General features: G+C 34.8%; 2 protein-coding genes across 3 annotated transcripts; both read left to right on the forward strand.

Moving 5' to 3' along the window:
• Positions 1 to 464: 464 nt before the first annotated feature.
• Positions 465 to 4834, forward strand: LOC129302544 (5'-adenylylsulfate reductase-like 7). The gene is made up of 4 exons (XM_054941741.1): positions 465 to 953; positions 3216 to 3397; positions 3678 to 3802; positions 4101 to 4834. Exons 1-4 carry the CDS (start codon positions 771 to 773, stop codon positions 4517 to 4519), a joined length of 909 nt encoding a protein of 302 aa, XP_054797716.1. The 5' UTR covers positions 465 to 770; the 3' UTR covers positions 4520 to 4834.
• Positions 4835 to 7718: 2884 nt separating this feature from the next.
• On the forward strand, positions 7719 to 11746 carry LOC129303305 (uncharacterized). Of its 2 annotated transcripts, XM_054943684.1 has the most exons (3): positions 7719 to 8702; positions 8846 to 8992; positions 10155 to 11746. In XM_054943684.1, the coding sequence occupies exons 1-2, from the start codon at positions 7962 to 7964 to the stop codon at positions 8960 to 8962; spliced, it is 858 nt and encodes a 285-aa protein (XP_054799659.1). In that variant the 5' UTR covers positions 7719 to 7961; the 3' UTR covers positions 8963 to 8992; positions 10155 to 11746. The 2 variants fall into 2 exon arrangements, with proteins under 2 accessions (XP_054799659.1, XP_054798886.1); XM_054942911.1 differs by lacking the exon at positions 10155 to 11746 and having other exon boundaries at positions 7721 to 8702; positions 8846 to 9122.
• Positions 11747 to 18917: the final 7171 nt, after the last annotated feature.

The following is an 18917-nucleotide window of genomic DNA, read 5'->3' on the forward strand; positions in this document are numbered from 1 at the left end:
CTTCTAAAATCACTTTGTTCTTTGTGAACACTAAAATCATTAAAATATTTATTTCTTGCTTATTTGGTGAAAAATTCTCATTGAAATTTTACTTAACTATCATGCATTTTTGTAACCATACATTGAAAATGATTTCGATTGATAAATGGGCACTTCGATGGTTTTTTTTTAATTAAAAAAACATTAGTTTGAATTTAACATCTATCAACCCCTACATCACCCACACGGCCACACCCTCAACGGTATAGTTTTAATTATTTTCATTTTGTAATAATAAGTATTTAAAATCTAATATTTCTATGATACATAAAATCTAATATTTCGATTTACTGTTTTGGAATAATATATAAATATAATAGCAATGCCCCTTCTGTAACTGTAATGAACACGCACGATGGGTCGATGGCTGGTCAAAAAAAGAAAAAAGAAAAAGAAAAGGAAGAAGCCCGAGGGCCGAGGGAGCTTCGCAGGAGAGAGAAACGAATTTATCACATACAAATAAAAGCTTTTTGGAGCAGAAAACGGAGATTATTGGATCATTTTGTCGAAATTAGCGAGCCGAACATTGCACAACCACTACAGAACAGACAAAAGCTACCCACCCAATACCACCTCCAAGCCCAGCTGTCGAACGCGACCAGATATCCCAGAAGGAGAAGATAGAAGATCAACGCTCTGTTATCCTGGGAACGGTTTTATCTATTTTTATTGTTATTCTTCCTATTTCACCCTTTGGGTTTTCTTGTATTCACCAACCATACCATTCTTCCATGGCATCATCGAGATCTATGGTTCCCTCCCTTCTTCTCTTGTTTATTTCTGCCTTGTCTCTGTTTCAATCGGCGTCGTCCTCATCCGCGTTTTCGGCTTTGTGCTATCCATCCTCTGCTTTGTTTCTCTACACTATTCAATCTCAATGTCCTCGGCCGATCTTGCCGAAGCCACCTCACCAGGTAGATGTTCCTCATCCCTATCTCTCTTTCTTGATTTCAATTTGCAGTTGGTTGTATGGTTCCTTTTCCCCCCGTCGTTTGATTGTTTTATATCATTTTTTTTATGTCTGAAATTAATGGCCTGTAATTTTGGCCTTTATTCCCTGATATCTGAATTGTTCTTCTTGGTTGTTCAGTTAAAATGGCTATTTGGATATTTTATTCAGGCTATCGTTCCTATGTTATTCATTCGGTTAATTTCGGCCCCAGGAACTAGTTTCTGATGTGATGATTTGAAAAAAGGCAAATCGGAATATTGGATGTCGGTAGTCCACTGTTCGGTTTGATATGATATAATTGCAAATAAACACGGAACTGCGTGGTGAACTTCCAAGTCGGGCGACAATGTAATCTTTTAATCTGATAATGGGTTTCATTGTAGATTGTCTTGAGTCTAGAAATTTTCTATTTAACATTACAGAGAAGGAAAACCATGATTTGTTTTAGGCACAGTTGTACTTTCTCTGATTTTAGCTGTTTTAATGTGACTTTGAGGATTAATTTTGTTGGATCATCTAGCACTAGTTAGAGGTCAGCTCGTTTATAAATAACTCAGAAAATTAAACAGTGCGAGTTTAAAGTATGACAATTTAATTGAAGCCTTTGAGGGAACTGTCTTTGTGTCTTGTCTTATGCATTTAGACGTTCATATACTTGCATTAGTCTTGTTAATGCAAAAATAAAAGTCTCAATGTGATGTCATGCCTACAGACCCTTTAATTATCATGAAAGGAGTTGTCCTTTTCCCTGTTGACAAGATAGTTTATGAATTCTAGCATGAACGGGAAGATTCCATTCAATTTTCAATTTGTACCCAACAATACTATGCAGTTGCTGTGCTATGGAATGTATCATGTATGTATCCTATTATTAAGAGAAAAGAATCTTAAATTTAGGTAAATTGCGTGTTGAAGATTCTTTCCTCAGGAAAGTTGACACTGTCAGAGCAAGTTTAAAAGACTCCGTGTTTCCATAGGACCTAGGTAATCCTGCTTGTTCCTTCCTATGTACAAGTTCACTTCAGCTAAGATCCTTAGTTAGTGTGGGCTTAAATTTTTGTTTTTATGCAGTTTCCTTTTTAAACAGACAATAGTTTGTTTTGGTTCTCAAGTTCCTCCTGTCTTTTTTCTTGGATGTGAGATCCTCCCTGAATCAAGCTGGATTGCGGGATGATCTGCAATGGCTAGCTGAGATTGATTGCTGTTATTGCTACATTAATGATTTTTTTAGTTGATGTATTCAGCTTTGTCATTTTCAGGTTTTCCCCCTTTTAACTTTCCATCATTCATTTGAGCTAGTATTTTGCAAACTATTTTTTATCTCATAATCTAACAATATCAAATCAATCATTATTTAATGTGACCATTGTTATTTATATCCCTTTTTTAGAATCTTATGCAAACTCTCTCCCCATGTCTTCCATAAAGAGATAAGGCCTCAACAATTTTCTGTTGAGAAGTTTGCTTAGATGATGTTCCTTTCATATGGGAAAACGATACTTATACATGAAATTAGGCATCTCTAGATACTATGTTAATGGTGTGATTTTGATCATCTCTACCATCTGAATAGTATACTTGAGTTGCTGAGCCTAGCTGCCTAGGGCTGGAAAATAAGTCTGTGTTGCTTGGGCCTCAAGGCAAGGCTGTTGTCTCTTGTTTATTAATTTGTCATGTTTTTTTTTTAACTTTAAGTATCTTGCCTTATCTTGAGGATTTTACTATGCTTATTTATAACTGAAGTATGTTATTTTATTTTGTTACAAATAAACTAGTTTAGGTCCATCCCCTAGGCATTACTTAATATCTGGCAATTATATGAAAACATGGCTGTTTATTATTATTTTAGTGGATGCACGTAAAATATGGGGAAAAGGCACAATTTTGGCCTGGGAGCTACCTGATAGAACCCAGTTCTCCAGAAAAAGGGGACGTTTAAGGTGCAACGGTGCCCCCCTCCCCCATGCTTGAAAGATTTTCTCATAGCCATATTTGAGATGGCATTGTTACTCCAAGGTTGGATGCCCCATGCTATTGTATTGTGTTGGTGTGGTTTTGAAGTTCCAATATATGCCAAAATTCATTAGTTTTTCTTTCTCATAACTGGATCAATCAACTTAAAAGATTTAATTATTTATTGGTCCTTTTCTGTTGGTCATTTTTATTTATTTGTGCTTATCCCAATTTGATGTCATGTATTGAATCCTTGTTTTGATCTGTTCAGGTGGATGGAAATTTCGTAGAAGGAGTTTTGTCTGGCAAAAAGAAGATCGGTTTTGTCTCTGTTCTCTTCTATTCTTCCCAATGCCCATTTTCACACAGTTTACTTCCTAAATTTGAAACCCTCAGTTCTATGTTTCCTCAAGTAGAGCATTTGGCAATTGAGCAGTCGTCAGCCTTGCCAAGGTTTTAAAGATATCTCCTATTCTAAATTTTATGGCTAATTATGAAATTCATTGCAGTTTCTCTGTCACATGTTTGGTTTGTAAACATTAGTTCATTCTCTTGAGTTAGCTAGGCTCTTAGTTGGCTGGGCTAAAGCCATGAAGTACTGTCAAATAGTTTATCTTCTATGTTACATTGTATTTTTGTGCAGACAAATTAAGATTCAGCAGAAATTTTTTACTGAATGGGCAAACCTTTCAAGTGTTTGTTGATGCATCTTGATTTGTGTTTAATTCTGCAGCATATTTTCAAGGTATGGAATCCATAGTTTGCCAGCTATATTACTGGTGAACCAGACATCAAGGTTGAGATATCAGGGGCCAAAAGATCTTCTCTCACTTAAGTATTTTTATGAAAGAAACACAGGTAAGCTCATCCTGATTCTTATTTTCTGTAAATTGGTGGTGGTTTTTTAGAGACTTCCATTTTATACCTGCTCCTGAGCTGATGATAACTACTGGCCATGTGATAAGTTTTATTGCCAAGGAGATTAGTGTATTTTATCCCCGAGAAACTAAGAGCCTAAATATTCTGGAGTTTTTGTTGTTACATGCAAATATCATGTTGCAAAACCATCTACTTTGACTCCAAGAGACTTAACTGACTTTTGCAAGTGAGCGTATACCTCTCTTGACTAGTCTGCCACTCTGCCTTTGTATCTTAGGAATTGGGCCAATTCAATATTTTGCTGATGATCAACAGCGAAGCTCATGGAGTGAGAAAAAACCAACTATGAAGTCACTGACATTCTTGTCACTGGAAGAAATTACAACCAGGGAACCTTACTTAGCACTCTCCACATTGTTTCTCTGCCTGAGAATTCTTTTTTCTGTATTTTCAAAGATTGTATCGAGCGTCAGGGCTTTGTGGGTTTCGTATGTTCCTCATTTAAACTTGCAAATATTTGGGGAGACAAGCCAAGCGATGGGACGTTTTCTTCATGTGATTGATGTCAGAAGGATTTGGACGAAGCTTAGAATGTGCAAGGCTAGGAACTTTCATGTTTGGGCTTCGTCTCTGGCTTCGGTTTCTCTGGGCGAGTCATCATCATCAGCGAGGTGGTCATCACAAGGTTTGAATTAACAAACTCATGCCAGTCCTGTTGAGGCAGTATGAAAGTTCTTTATCAGATAACATCCTCAAGCTGCAGTGATGCTTGGGATCATATGGCCCTCTCTCAAATTTTACTGTTTAGTACCAATAGTTGAATGTCGTTCTTGTTGGAGCTGGGTTTTGGGGGATAGAGAACAGGCATCTAATTTTTGAGTACAGCCTTTGACCCCCCTGTAAATTATATGTGGCATGAAGCAAATTATACACGCGCCACTGGAATTTAACCATCTCTCTATCTCACCTGCGAATAAAACTCACTCGAGATGATTGTTTTTCATGATTCAACTGCCATCTACAAAATTCTGTTATATTGCTATGTAAAATGTGGCTGGAGGGTCAAGATTGCAATAAAGTTCTGTTCGATTGACGCTGTGGAAGGATCCAGTGGATACAAAGTAGGGCTGAAGTATAAATAAGCTCCGACTTCCAAAAAGGCACAATTGATATTCTTGTGTTTTAAAAGGTGTAATGTTGCCCTCAAGTCTTTTAAAATCGAACAATTTTGCCTGCACTAACGGAATTTCCTAATAATTTTAATTTCGTCATATGTGATCCGTGGATTGTTACCATGTGTGGTGGAGATTTTTTTACCATTGCTTTATGTGAGCTCATCTTCTTCTCCAATCTTGCTCACCTTAGTCCTCACTGCACGCCACTTCATCTTAATCCCAATTCCTTTGATTTCCACCGCCATGCCACTCTCAATTGCCACATCGAAGGCTTGCTCAACATTCTCAACACCCTTCACGTTCAACACTGCACCTATGTTGGTCACTCTATCTCTGCCATGATTGGCGGTTCACTAAGCTCGTCCTAACCTTTTTACGTAGCTCGTCCTCATCGACGCTTCTCCTTGGTAAAGTGAATTCAATTTCGAATTAGCTTGTCACCCACTCAACCATATTTAATTCTAACAGCCTTCTCAAATTCGCTTTCGACTTCATGTTTTTCTTTTAGATTTTTGAATGACTCCGTCGGCAAGGCATCATGCTTCTCTCCATTCAACAGTCTAGAATGAAACTCATCATCCATTTTCGCCACTACTCATCGGGATTCAGATCGCCTTCACTCTTTTGCGTCCACGTCCGCCATTCTGTTTGCACATCACATGCACTTTCTGAATCTCTTGAACAGCTCATCGATGTATCTATTTAGTTCTCATGACTATGTGGCCGATTCTGGAGGAATTTGCATTTTAGTAGACGTGGACTATTTAGTGGTTAATAATGGAAATGAGAATTTTGCATTTGTTTTCTAGGTTTGTATATATACTCCTCCAGTCTAGTAGATAAGTCAATTTCTAAAAGCATAATTTGATTCACCTTATAAATCATTTGTTGATGGGATTGTTTTGTTTCAAATTAAAATTTCTAAATTACCCTTAAAAAATAAGAGAAAGAAAAACAGAAAAAATAATATTATATGATCGACTTACTTTTTACTTGATAGTTATGCTTGAAATTTCATTTATTTTTATTCTTTGTATTTTTATTATATTGCTATTGATGAGATTGATATAAATGATTTATAAATAAGATTAGAGGAAGTATATTTTTATTTATTTTGGCTTCTTTATGGAGGAGATTGGGGTGTATTTCTAGGCTATATGCATATATTGCATACCAGAGTTTCTAGGATGCATGCATGTATTATTTCTAGGATTGTAAATCTCTATGCTTTTTTTTTGGGGGGGGGGGGGTTCAGGCAAAGAAGAAGCTTAAGCAAGTGGTCATTGATGATAAGAGGAAGATAAAGATAACAATATAGAGGTGAGGGGAAAGATGAAGAGGTACGAGTGAAGTAGATGAAAAACCAGCCTCCGTGGTAATAATCAAGTGGTCTCCCGCACACGTTGCAACAATATGTATGGATCTCATCTCACAAGATTAACACTGTTTGATCCAGTGACGGATCCAGAAACATTTGTGTGTGGGGGTCAAAATGTAAAATTACACAATAGTGGGGGCTGGAATTAATTTTAGCATTTTTACAAGTGAAAACTAAGGAATTTTAGCAAAAATTTTGTGGCAGGGGGGAGCATCCTTGCTTGCCCCCTAAATCAGTTACTGGTTTGATCATTCTGTTAAAAAATCGGTAAAATTATTCGATTTAAAAAATTGTGAGGATGATATTAAGCTTTTTAAATGTAATGATGCCAATTATGCCTTTTAAAACATAATGATATTAATTGTGCTTTTTTAAAAATTTCAAGATAAATTTATACTTTAACCTTATAAAATATACACAATACTGTATATTAAATTTAACCATTTTGATCTCACTCACAGTGAAGACGTTAGGAATGTGAAAGTAACTCGGAGAAAGTGGATGAAGCCTTGGCTAATAGATATCGCCTATCGCCATAAATTTGAGAGGTGAAAAGGGGAAAGCTCCAATGAAGGCTGTGGACAGTTGTACTCGTGAGAGGCTTCTTCACCTCCCTGCTATTCCGTGCCCATCCTTGTCATTCCAAAACCGCACGTTTTAAGTTTCAACAAGCAACCCCATGAACCGACGTACTCTTTTTCTTTTCATTATTTTTATTAAAAAAATATAATTATCAGTACCTATAATATTATTTGATTTTAAAATTCTTATATTTTTTAATATTTTTAGTCTATATAATTTTTAATAAATTGAGTGACATTTATTTTTTAAGTTTCTGTAGTTTTAATTTTTAAATTTTTTATAAGGCCTGAAAATACTGTAAACAACTATAAAAGTTAAAAACAAAGCCCAGTAAAATCATAAAGATTAATAATTGAATTTTTTTAAATTTTATTGATCCCTCTAAATTAAATTATAAAAAAGAATCTCTTCTTTTGTGGTGAAAAACCCTCTCTCTTCCTCTTTTTAACCCCGGGAAAATAAAAAGGAGAAGAAGCTGGTAGCTTTGCTGTTACTCATCTTTCTCCTCACGCATATATAATCAATTCAAAGTCCGCCTCCTAAAGTTATCCGCACAATATTATTTGCTTTAGCATCCTTAGAAATTGGAATAAAACGCAGTTCAAAATTAATATACATATTGTGTGTGTGTGTGTGAATATATATATATGTATGTATGTATGCATGCATGTATGTATGCAAGAATCATAGAGCAGAGGCTAACGGCCAATTGGCCACGGTGGGGCCACGTAGACTATTCTCAAGTTTGTTCCTTTCGTGATGGATAAGCACTCAAGCCATGAAAAACGCTGGTGGCTTGTGAGTTTGAGTCTTCTCTCCAAGAGCGACATGACACCGTAATGGTGGCCTGCTCTTGATCGCATATGAAATTCCACTTATAACTTCATGAAAGCCACCTTCTTCGACTCAATTATTCAACTTCCATCATTCAAACATCCTGCCTTCTATTATATAAACCAGCCTTCACTCTCGCCACCCTTCCAGATCCAGAAATCCTCCCGACATGGATTTGGACCTCGATGAGTGGGATTTCCTGTCTGATGATGGCTTCCTTGATTTCAGTGAAGATGGTCAGAAGAAGGTTTTCTTGGGAAAACATTACTCCGATTCAGTAAGCGTTTTCGACCCGGATTACTTCATTTGCCCTTCGCCCAGGTCCCTGAAAAGCACCGAATCGCCCAGGAATTCAAGGCTGCCAAATCAACTTGTTCCTGTTCCAATCCCAATTCGATTGGAACCCAGAAGTCCGAATGATGAGATCGCGAAGGAAATCATCGCTAGGAATCCTATTGAGGTCCCGTCAGCTTCGGTTCAGAAAACCAGAGGCTCCCAGATTGGGGGCGTGGAAGCTGATCAAGACTCTGTCTCACAGGTTTTCTTCAAAATGAAGGAAAACGAATTCGTCGACATGAAAATGGACTCACCCAAGTCTGGCAGCAAAGGAATGTTGCCTCCAATTGATACCATGAAATTCGATGACAAAGGAGAAGCCATGGAAATCATGATCTCTCCCCAGCTCAATATCGAGAAAGGAATACTTACCCACAAAGAAGATCAGGACTCCATTTGGGAACACAACAAAGATGGGTTCAATTTATGGAAGTGGAGCTTCACAGGAATTGGAGCTATATGTTCCTTTGGCGTTGCTGCTGCTACAGTCTGTATCCTGTTCTTTGGTAGCCACCAAAAGAACAAACTCCACCACAACCACAAGATTCGTTTCCAGATCTATGCCGATGACAAGGTATACCTAGAATTTCTCACAACTCTCATCGGTTTCGTTGTCTGTATATTCTATTAGACCATAACTGTGTATATATTATGGATTGTGAGTTGAATTTGATCAAAACCCTTGAATGATGAACTGCTACTTGGGCGTGATTGCAGAGGATCAATCAAGTAATGCAGCAGGCAAACAAAATGAACGAGGCAATTTCTGCAGCAACTGGTGTTCCTCTGAGCAGAGCCCACATAACCTACGGTGGCTATCACAATGGTCTCTAAGAACCTTAAAATATTAGATCATATCTCCTGGTATTACTATTATATAGTTTTGTGCATAAAATTACGAGTTGTAATTCTTATCCCTCTTGTTTGCAGTCCTGTATATCTGTGTGCTGTAAATGGATTTTAGCTTGTAATGCAGTCTATTATACTTCCAATTCGCTGCTGATTGCTGTTTGGGTATTTGATATTCGAAGTTGCCAGCTTGCAGAGTAATGGCAAAAAAGAAATCCATTTTTAAAATAGCGGGGGGGGGGGGGTGTAAATTAATGACATTGAAAATTTTGTGTGGGTTACACTTTGATCAAGTAATAGCATGTGGTGTGACAACAATAGTGTTTTATTTTTCTTGACTCAAGCCTAAAATAGAAGTTCTAAGAAATCATGTTCCGGAAAACTTTTGGTTTTGTTTTTAAAATATCATTAGCAGGCAGAAAAGGAAATATGGACCAACCCATCTCACGTGGATTTTGAAAAAATATGTTAGGTTGAAGTTAACTTATTTTTATATGATGATTTCAGTTAAAACTGTAAAAGTTGATAGATTAAATGAGATAATCCACCAATCCATTTGACTTCTTTTTTTTTTTTAGAAAAAATCATGCGTAAATAATACATATCAATATATATATGCAACTTAAAATTTACATTATAACAATAAAACATAATTATCAAAATAAATTATAATGAAGATATAATCATTCATCATAATTTGTGATCTACCAAACACGAGCTTAAAATAAACATGAATCATGTCATGTCTATCAAAATCCACAAGTCAGAAATGAGGGCGTCAAAGCTTAGGCCAACTTGGAGGGAGAGAAGAAAATAATAATCAAACACATTAGGGAGGAAGAGTTGGACACAACTGAGGCATCTAGGTTGAGATCTTTTTTATTTTTTATTTTTCAATTTTTTGGCTTCTTTTATTTTTTATTTTGATTGATAAGTGTTGGAAATTTGGAATTTTTTTATTTCCCTTGATATTTTAATTTTTTAAAAAATATGAGCTAAGTAGGTCAACACTAACTCATATGAGTTGACATATTTGATTTATGCCTAAATGGTCTGAGTTAAAAAAAAAAAATCTTTTTATTTGGGTCAAGTTATTTTTGTAATGCGATCTATATAGCAAGTTATTAGAATCAATTTGTGTAATCCAACTCATATTTTCAGCTTTATTATTAGGCAGGTATCCTATACGGTTCACCGATCCTACACGTTTTTCCCTCGTGATCCGTAGTAAATTTATAGGATATGTTTTGCAATTTATTATGATGAGAAGGTTGCCAAGCAGTTGAGGGGAAATGGTAAGAATGTATTCTATTTCCAAACATGTTTTCCTTTCCGAAGATACAGATACCGATAAAGTGCAGCAAGACAAATAGGTTGATGTGAAATACTTTCTTGTTGGTTCTACTCACGTCTCGCGGACTGAATGAGTCCAAGCTGCACACTGGTGAGATGCCCTACACGCATAGCTCTCAAGATATTTATGATACGGAACAGTGACACAGCTGTGAGAAGGAGATGGAATGATCGTCGAACCACCAAAAATAGATGGGATCAAGTGTAGGGAGAAGGGGTGTTCCATCACACAAATGGCACACGGTACTGTTGATTGTGGCTGCATCGTCAAAACTGGTGACGTGGAGGGCAATGGAATGGCAGAAAAGGCACGGCGATATCATGGACCATCTCGGGGTGCAGTGTACTTTGCAGGCAAGTCACTGCATCGTATATCCCATTCGGGTCTTTGTGACATGTGGGGGTATCAATTATTCAAGATTCAAGAAAAGGTTAGGGCTCGGAACCCTGTGGAATCTTATTACCTATTCCGTGTCCCCCTCTAAGAAGTCAATCATTTTGCTGCTTGCGTTGCGGCATTTTTTTTTCTTTCCATCCACTTGTCCCTTTTCTTTTTTCTTTTTTTTTTTGTCGGACCATGAAGGTTATGGACTTAATACATACTCAGAAAGTAGAAAAATCACCTTATTTTACTATGGGACAAAAAAAAAAGTCAAGGCTTGCTAATGGGCCGGGATTGATGCCAGATAGTTGATATGGGCGACTAAAGCGCCAGAATTGGGACTCTGTTGCTTTCAGAAATCTGCTCCTGACATGTTTATTTCTTGGGCTGGGGGGCTAGGAAATAGGGAAGTTGAGGAAATACATACGGCCCAAAAATTGTCGGGTGATGATCAAGGCCTAAAAATTACCATTTTTTGAATTGAAAGTTTGATTTCTGGAACACAAATTGTAATTCGTACCTGGGATGGTATGTCTGCGGTCTGCCAAAGAGGCATGCATCAGATTAAGAATCAGAGGATATTCAGGTAATTAAAAAGTAACGTAACTCAAATAGGTGGGGCCCTAAAAGAGAGATGGATATAGGAGGTTAGTTGAATTGAGAAACGTGTATTAAAGATCAACTCAAGAGGGCAGGACAAGAACAAGAGCAGTAGGATGTGAGGAGTGACCGAGAAGATAAACAAACAGGGATGTTGCCTGACCTCCCTGAATGAACGTAAAAGTTTCATCGTTAATATGAGCCTCTTTTGAGCAGGAAGCCGCATTCCGCCTAACCTCTCAGCTTCTGTAGAGGCCAGAATTAGGTTTTAGGGTTTGGGAAGCGAACAAGTGGAAAGCGACAAGCGTTCAATCAATTCTGTGTTCTGGAGCAGAGCATCGCATTCGCAGTTTTGCACCGCGGATCTCCGCTACCTCCAAACCTAGTCCTCACCCCCCTGCCCTTAATCTCTGAATAATATACGTGCCATCTCGTTATCTGGAATCAATCACCATACCGCCTTTTGTTGTCGTTGTTATTTCTCGAAGCAAATAATTTTATATATTTTTCTTTGGGAGAAAGCGGAAATATTTTAGTTTTAATTCAAAGTGAAATTTAAAAATAGTGAATTAAAAAGGAAGAGAAAGGAAGGAAGAACTAAGTGATAAAAATAAAAGTACAATTTTATTAGGAATGGTTGTAGAAAACAAGGGAGGAAATTATAAACGAAGAAGAGGAGAATGAATGCATGCACAATAATAATAATAATAATATACACAAGAGACTCAGCAATGAGCACTCAGAAGACGAGGGCGAGTGCGACAGCAACGACGGAAGCAAAAGCGGAAGGCAGGAAGAGGGTGGGCGGAGCATCAGATGTGGGAGTCGGCGCTGGTCCTTCTGCCGCCGACGCCGCCATCGCCATCGCCATCATCATCATTATAGCTGCCTTCATCCTCATTCCCTCCATTTTCCTCTCTCTCTCTCTCTCTCTCTCTCTCTCTCTCTCTCTGTGTTTCCTGATGGCTTTGCTGCTTCACAAACTTGACGCGCCAATGCAAGGCCTGTGTGGTCGAGCAGCTTATTATATATGTACTCATTCATTGTTGATTGTGACCCAGGCTTCTAATGCCTGCCCGCCCTTCTCTTTTTGAATTGTTTTGACACTATATGAGAGCTGCCCCACCTGCCCGTTTGGTGAACAGGGTGTTTTTCAACCGTTTCTACCTGCCTTCCAGCTGTCCCCCACGCCCCTCTCTTCTTCTATTCCCCTTTCTTTACATCTTTTCCCCTAAATAATACGATTATCATACACTAATATGCATATATTAGAAAAAATAATAGTAAATGTTACCTCTACTAGTAATTTAATTAATACTGTATTTTGCTTCCTTTGCGAGAGGAAGTTGGAGTACTCTTACTTTTGGACTCTAATGTTCTAATGGTTTTGTTGTCATGCCGCAGCTATACTTTTTACATTATGTTATATATTGCCAAATGTTTAGCTTTGTCCAATCCGTGGGGGTTGCTGACTGTCAGGCTGTTCATGAAATTTGTCTTCTTCTTCTGTCTCCAATATATTTAATTACTTATTGTTGTCCTAGTTGTCGCGTATCTCTTGAAGATTTTATCGCCCATAATCACATTACCTTATTCTTCTCAAGATCCCTTGCGGGTTCATAATTCGGGTTGCCAAATAATTGGCTGATTTCATCGAGCTCATCCTTTTTGTGCTGGCCACGTGGTTTGTGATTGTTGTTGTTTTTATTTATTTATTGAGTATGATAATCTATAATGTTTGTTATCGGCCCATGGGTTGGCGCCCCAACAATAAAAAAGCAGCCGAGTTTAAAGTTGAATTCAAAGTTCCAAGCCTCGCTTTTGCCAGAGTTGGGGTTAGAAATCGGAACAAATTACTGATGAGAGGGAAGGGTTGGTGAGGAAATAGCGTTGCGTCACATCTTGCTTCTTGGCTTTTAAAGCTTCTGGAAGACCGTTTCAATTCAAACTTTTGTTTTTTTGTTTTTTGTTTTTTATTTTTCCGGAAGGCCATGCTGACGTGTTCTAACGGTTATAACTTGCCTAAACTAAGGCATTGGAATTGAACGGGACATCACACACCCTCTATTGGCTACTTCTCAACTGGGGTGGAAAATCATGCCCTTACATCCTGATCTATTTCAATCTTGATCTAACTTATTGATTAAATAAGTTTAATTTATAAGCTCAATGGGTGGATTTATTTACATACACATATTATATATAATATTACATACATATTAATTTCACAATTTAATTTTTAATCAATATATATTTTTTAAATGTCTAGTTATGTTTTCACTCAAGTTAGACTTGTATGTTGATTTTAATATTATTATTTTATTATTGTATTATAGTTGTTAATTTTTTTAATTATTATATATTGTAATTGATAAATCAAGCTATATAGTTATATTAATAGTCATAAAGTATATTCGAGGCATTTAAAACTAAAATACAAGCTTATTTAAAAGGTTTAAGCTTTTGGCTAAGCCAAATTTAGGTAGGCTCAAATGAGAAAAGCCTTGTACATGCTTTAAATCAGGCCAAAGCCTCTGACTTACCACACAAGCTTGAATCCATTGTATTAGAGCACTTCTCGTGCACCTTCCCATTTGAGTATACTCCTCTAGTGTTATTTGTAGAGTAGTGAAAATGTACTTATTTTTGTCATATTCACGAGACATCTTAATAATTATTATACTTATTTGTAACTTTTTGTTTTAATTAAATAATAAGAATGCTATTAAACGTTAGAATATTTTTTTAAAAGCATTTATTTTGACTAAGGACAAGTTGAACATTTATTGAATTTTTAGAAAAAATTAATAATATTTAAAATTTTTCCTGTTCTGGTAAAAATATTAGAAGTAATTTATAAATAAGATTGGAAAGGATGCACGCTTTAAAAATAAATTATTATTATATTTAATAACCTCTCTAATATTTAGTAGTTAGCAGAGGATAAAGATGGACAAAATAATTTTTAAGATGTTTTTTAAATAAAACCAACACAAATATCTTTTTCATGACTTATACACAGCACCAGAGCAGTATATATTTTTTAACAAAAGGTATCCCCAAATTAGATCAAAATGAAAGCTACTATGGTTGCTAACCAACGTTATCGTATGTATTAATCAGTGTCATGGTTTTTTAGCTCGGATATAATTATTAATTGTGGCCTTGAAGATATCACATTCAATAATGATTGTACATGTATTTTAGAAAGAAGACCAGGTCAAGGCACTGCCTCCATGCTCCACCTGTGGTATTCAAATTGTGGGAGTGGGAAAGATAACCATGCCAGAGAAGCTGCTCTCTAAAATCAATGGAAGTGGGCCCGTCTTGGGTACTTATTACCATGGTAAAATATATAAACGTAAATCATTCAGATTTAATATTTTTTAAATTTTTAATTTTATTTTATATTTATTAAAATAAAAAATTATAAATATTTCAGTAAATAATTTAATATCAATTAAAATAGTACAAATTTGATTTATATAGTTTAATTTAATATTCAAAATTTTATAATTTTCATATATTGACTATCCAAATATATTCTACATAATCCAGATTTAATATTATAAATTTTTATAATTTTTAATTTTTAAAAATAAAATATTAAAAATTAAAATATATAATTTCCTAAATGTTATTTTTTTTAAATTATAAGTTAAAAATTTTAAATATGGCTTGTACATAATATGTCTATATAGTCAATATATAAAAAATTTAATATTAAATTAGACTCTCAAAATTAAATATTGACTAAATTAGTCATAAAAATATTTATTTTAATTTTTTGTAATCCATTTTTTAAAGTATAAAATTATTTCCTTCAATCTAGGTCGTTTAGATTTTATCAACCTAATGGTGCTTATCAAAGTGATGAATACTAAAGACAAGTTCCACGAAAGTGAAGATCATGGAGAAATCCAAACTCGTCTATAAATAAAGGAGAGGCCTCCCTCTAAAAACATGGATCACCAATCAGGAACTACCGCTCAATGCAACATTTAGATGTAGCCTCTTCTACTCGTGTTTTAGCTTCCCATTTAACTCTAGCCTATATTTAACCTTCAATCTTCTTTATATTTTCAAACCAACCTTTTCCCCTTAATTTAGCTCATTTTCATTTTGGCTATTTACTTTCCTTAGTAAGTTGACTCTAGCCTACATCCATTCTTTATCCAATACATATTTTGTTAGGAAAATTATAGATAAACCCACCCATGGATTACAATGTTTAAAAAGTTTGATGAAATACTTAAATAATTCCAAAGTCCTATGGATTTTACTTGTAATTAATTATTGGGGTAGATTTATCAAAATATCCTTCTTCTTTTACTCTCCTCCCAACATTCCTAAAACCACCTTGAACCTAGTCAGAATTACACACACCAGACCATCTACTTCTTCACCTTCATCTGCAAGCACGCTGCCCTCTTAGTATTTCCACATATATAATTTTTCTTGAGAGTGTATTTTCAAGAGCAACAAAGTCTCTTACCAAGGCCACTAGTTGTCACCAAAGCTCTAGTCACCTTCTTCACTCCCTTCCCCTTACATTTCCCTCTACTAAATTCGATCCAGCTATTGTCATTGTCATTGCCTTCAATTTGCCACCATTATGGTAAGACATCCCTCTTACTATAGTGATAACCAACAACCAACAATGCCATTACATTAGAAGAGTTACAGCATTGAGATAGGAGGAAAGAGATGATGGGAAAAATAAAAACATTGATCAAAGAGAGAAAGTGTATGGTGATTTCTTGATGTCTATGCAAGTATTGCAAATGAAGAAGGTGGTGGGTGCACTTCCATCTCAAGTTAGATGGTTTTTAATTGATCAAGTGAAGGTGGTACTTCTCTTCTTCCTCTAGCTGCTCCTATAAACCATTTAGTTGAAGATCTGTATCCATTGAATCATAGCCAATCAATGAAGCTTTGTAAGACATTTGTGTATTCTTTGCAAGTATGCTAGGGCGTGCTTTGATAATCAAATTTACCCTCTGAAAAAGACCCATCATGTTGAATTTTTATACCCATCACACCTTGATGCTCAAGCTTTTTTGTAGCACACCAATTTTTTTTAAATAATTTAACTCAATCATAGTTGGGTTACAGCCACCCAACACATTTTTATATCAATAATTTCAATATAAAATATCTTATAATTGACTTCAACTCACACAATATAACATTTCAGATAAATTTTTACCACCCACGTGCCATTAGGCCAAATCACATTTCTCCATCCTTATACTCCAAACAAGTAAATTAAATCACATTTATCCATCCTTATACTCCCAACAAGTAAAATACCTAATTTAGTCAATTTTCAAAACAAGCCAGTTATTTGACCTCATAATCATGCCATTTTAACCAATTCAAAGTAAATCAAATATTAAATTTACAGTTATCCAAAGTGTACCAAAAATAGAAATAGTTTGAAAGCATGATTACATTTATATATTCATATAATTGTCAATAAACAAAAAGACCTAATATTGGCAATATAAAACATTATAAATTGTAAATTAAATACCTAAAAGGACAGTGGATCTATACCACTAAGCCTCTGGGACTCCTCCACGTGTCACTCGTGGCTCTTCTCCTGAAAATTGTTAACCACATAATGAGACTCAAAAGTCCCAGTAACCAAAGCCAATTTATGATAGTGTGTACAAACAGTTAAGTGTGTATTTATTAAGTAAAAATTAAAAATAATATAATTCTAATAAATATAAGAAATATTACAATACACACAAATAACCATCATTATATCCCTCCATTAACCTCGAGCCGTAACCTTCACTCGGTGCTAAATTACCTGACCAAAGGTAGATTAGCCCGAGCCCTTACAAGCCACCTATTGATCTCCAATAGGGACGTACCATGTGGCACATAAATACAACAACAATATCAAATCTCCCAACACCTCCCACAATAATCAAACAAATTCATAATAATATTGCACAATTATACAATATTACAAAAATTCATAATTTTCTCAATAATCACCCAATTAATATGAAGTAACACTAATCACAAGTTAAAAGCATGGTTATCTCTTGGTTTTTTCAATAAATTATTCCTTATAATTTCTCTCCCACCACAATCTTCACCAATAATACAATCTACAAATAACATATTATTTATAAATATTAGTTTCAATTTTTGAAACTAATAAAATAATTCTAATAATAGAATTAAAAATATAACATAATTTCTAATCTCAATCTTAATACAAATTCAGAGTTAATACTATTAAGTAAAATTTTTAACTCCTCTTTTACTCATCAATAAACATTAAAAATCTAAAAATTAAATTTTAAACTAATTTCTATTATTTAAATTTTTTTATTTCATAAATTCGCACCTAAAATACTCAACAATTGAAAATTGAGTCTCAAGCTTAGAATCATAATTCTATAGCCATAATAATTCATTTCTCATCCCAAGTAATCATCTAAATCTCAATAAATTAACATATATTTTTAGATTTAATAAAAATTTAGTTTAAAATTTGATCCATAAGTCACAAATTCAAAGATCATCAATAAATTTATACTCTAGAATATTTATTATACTACTAACAACCTCAAAAACCATATTTATTTAACATAAATTCACCTCTCTTTCAAATCCTAAATTTTCTACCACCTTAAAATCAAAAACCAAAGAGGAAAGATGACTAAGAAAAAATTTTAGAACACATACTTAGTCTTGAAAAGCTTGAAATCACACCCTAAATATCCTATCAAAAACTCTTACCTTAAAACCCAGCACTGGCGAACTTGCGCACCGTCACCCCCTCTGTTCGCGCACGAAGAGAAATGAAAAAAAAAGGAGAAATGAAGAAATAAAGAAGGAGGTGGGTTTTTAAAAAAAATACTGTGGGTCTCACATTTTTTTATTATTTCTTCTTTCCTCTCTCTTCTTTCTTTTTTTATTATGATTATATAAACATAATCATTGCACCGGGAGAGCGCTGAAAGTTTACTTCTTCTTCCCTTTTTTTGTTATTCATACCTTTTCTCTTTTTTTATAATAATAATAATTTAATAATATATTTTTTAATTAATTAATTAATTTATTTTTTTTAAAATTAATTTAGAATTATATCGTAAGTTAAATTTAATAATTATTTTCTACTAATTTACTTATCTCTAAATATTTTTAAAAATTTTTATTAACCTAAATTAATTATTAAAATTTAAATTAAAATGTTAATTTTTTATATGCCGTTTTAAAATATCATCATCTTCCTTTGAAGTACCTTTCAATGTCTTGCCAACAGTGTCATTTAAGGGTGCCATTAACGATTTGGAACCTTAGCCATTGTGGGAGGAGAGGGGAGTCCAAGGGGTGTGAAGTAAGGATATTTTGGTAAATTCATCTTAAAAATCAACTACAGTTAACGTCTATGGCATTTTGGAGTTATTTGAGCATATCATGGGACTTTTTAGAAATTAGAACCTATTCGTGGGACTTTTATGCGATCTTTCTTATTTTGTTTTGGGGAGAATCTTGCTAAAGTCCTTGTAATCAAGATATTCACAGAAAGAGTCAATAAAATATGATATTATTTTGTAGGTGTAAGGACCTCGGTCA

This window comes from Prosopis cineraria, unplaced genomic scaffold, assembly GCF_029017545.1.
Source record: "Prosopis cineraria cultivar Desert tree isolate PC_DT_omini unplaced genomic scaffold, ASM2901754v1 PC1, whole genome shotgun sequence".
Classification (NCBI taxonomy): Eukaryota; Viridiplantae; Streptophyta; class Magnoliopsida; order Fabales; family Fabaceae; genus Prosopis; species Prosopis cineraria.

Bases quoted from the DNA above. Each gene is read 5' to 3' on its own strand.
- LOC129302544 (XM_054941741.1), top strand. From the start codon at position 771: ATGGCATCATCGAGATCTATGGTTCCCTCCCTTCTTCTCTTGTTTATT. The intron at 954-3,215 runs GTAGATGTTCCT...TGATCTGTTCAG, and splicing joins TGCCGAAGCCACCTCACCAG to GTGGATGGAAATTTCGTAGA. The intron at 3,803-4,100 runs GTAAGCTCATCC...TTTGTATCTTAG, and splicing joins TTTTTATGAAAGAAACACAG to GAATTGGGCCAATTCAATAT.
- LOC129303305 (XM_054943684.1), top strand. From the start codon at position 7,962: ATGGATTTGGACCTCGATGAGTGGGATTTCCTGTCTGATGATGGCTTC. The intron at 8,703-8,845 runs GTATACCTAGAA...GCGTGATTGCAG, and splicing joins AGATCTATGCCGATGACAAG to AGGATCAATCAAGTAATGCA.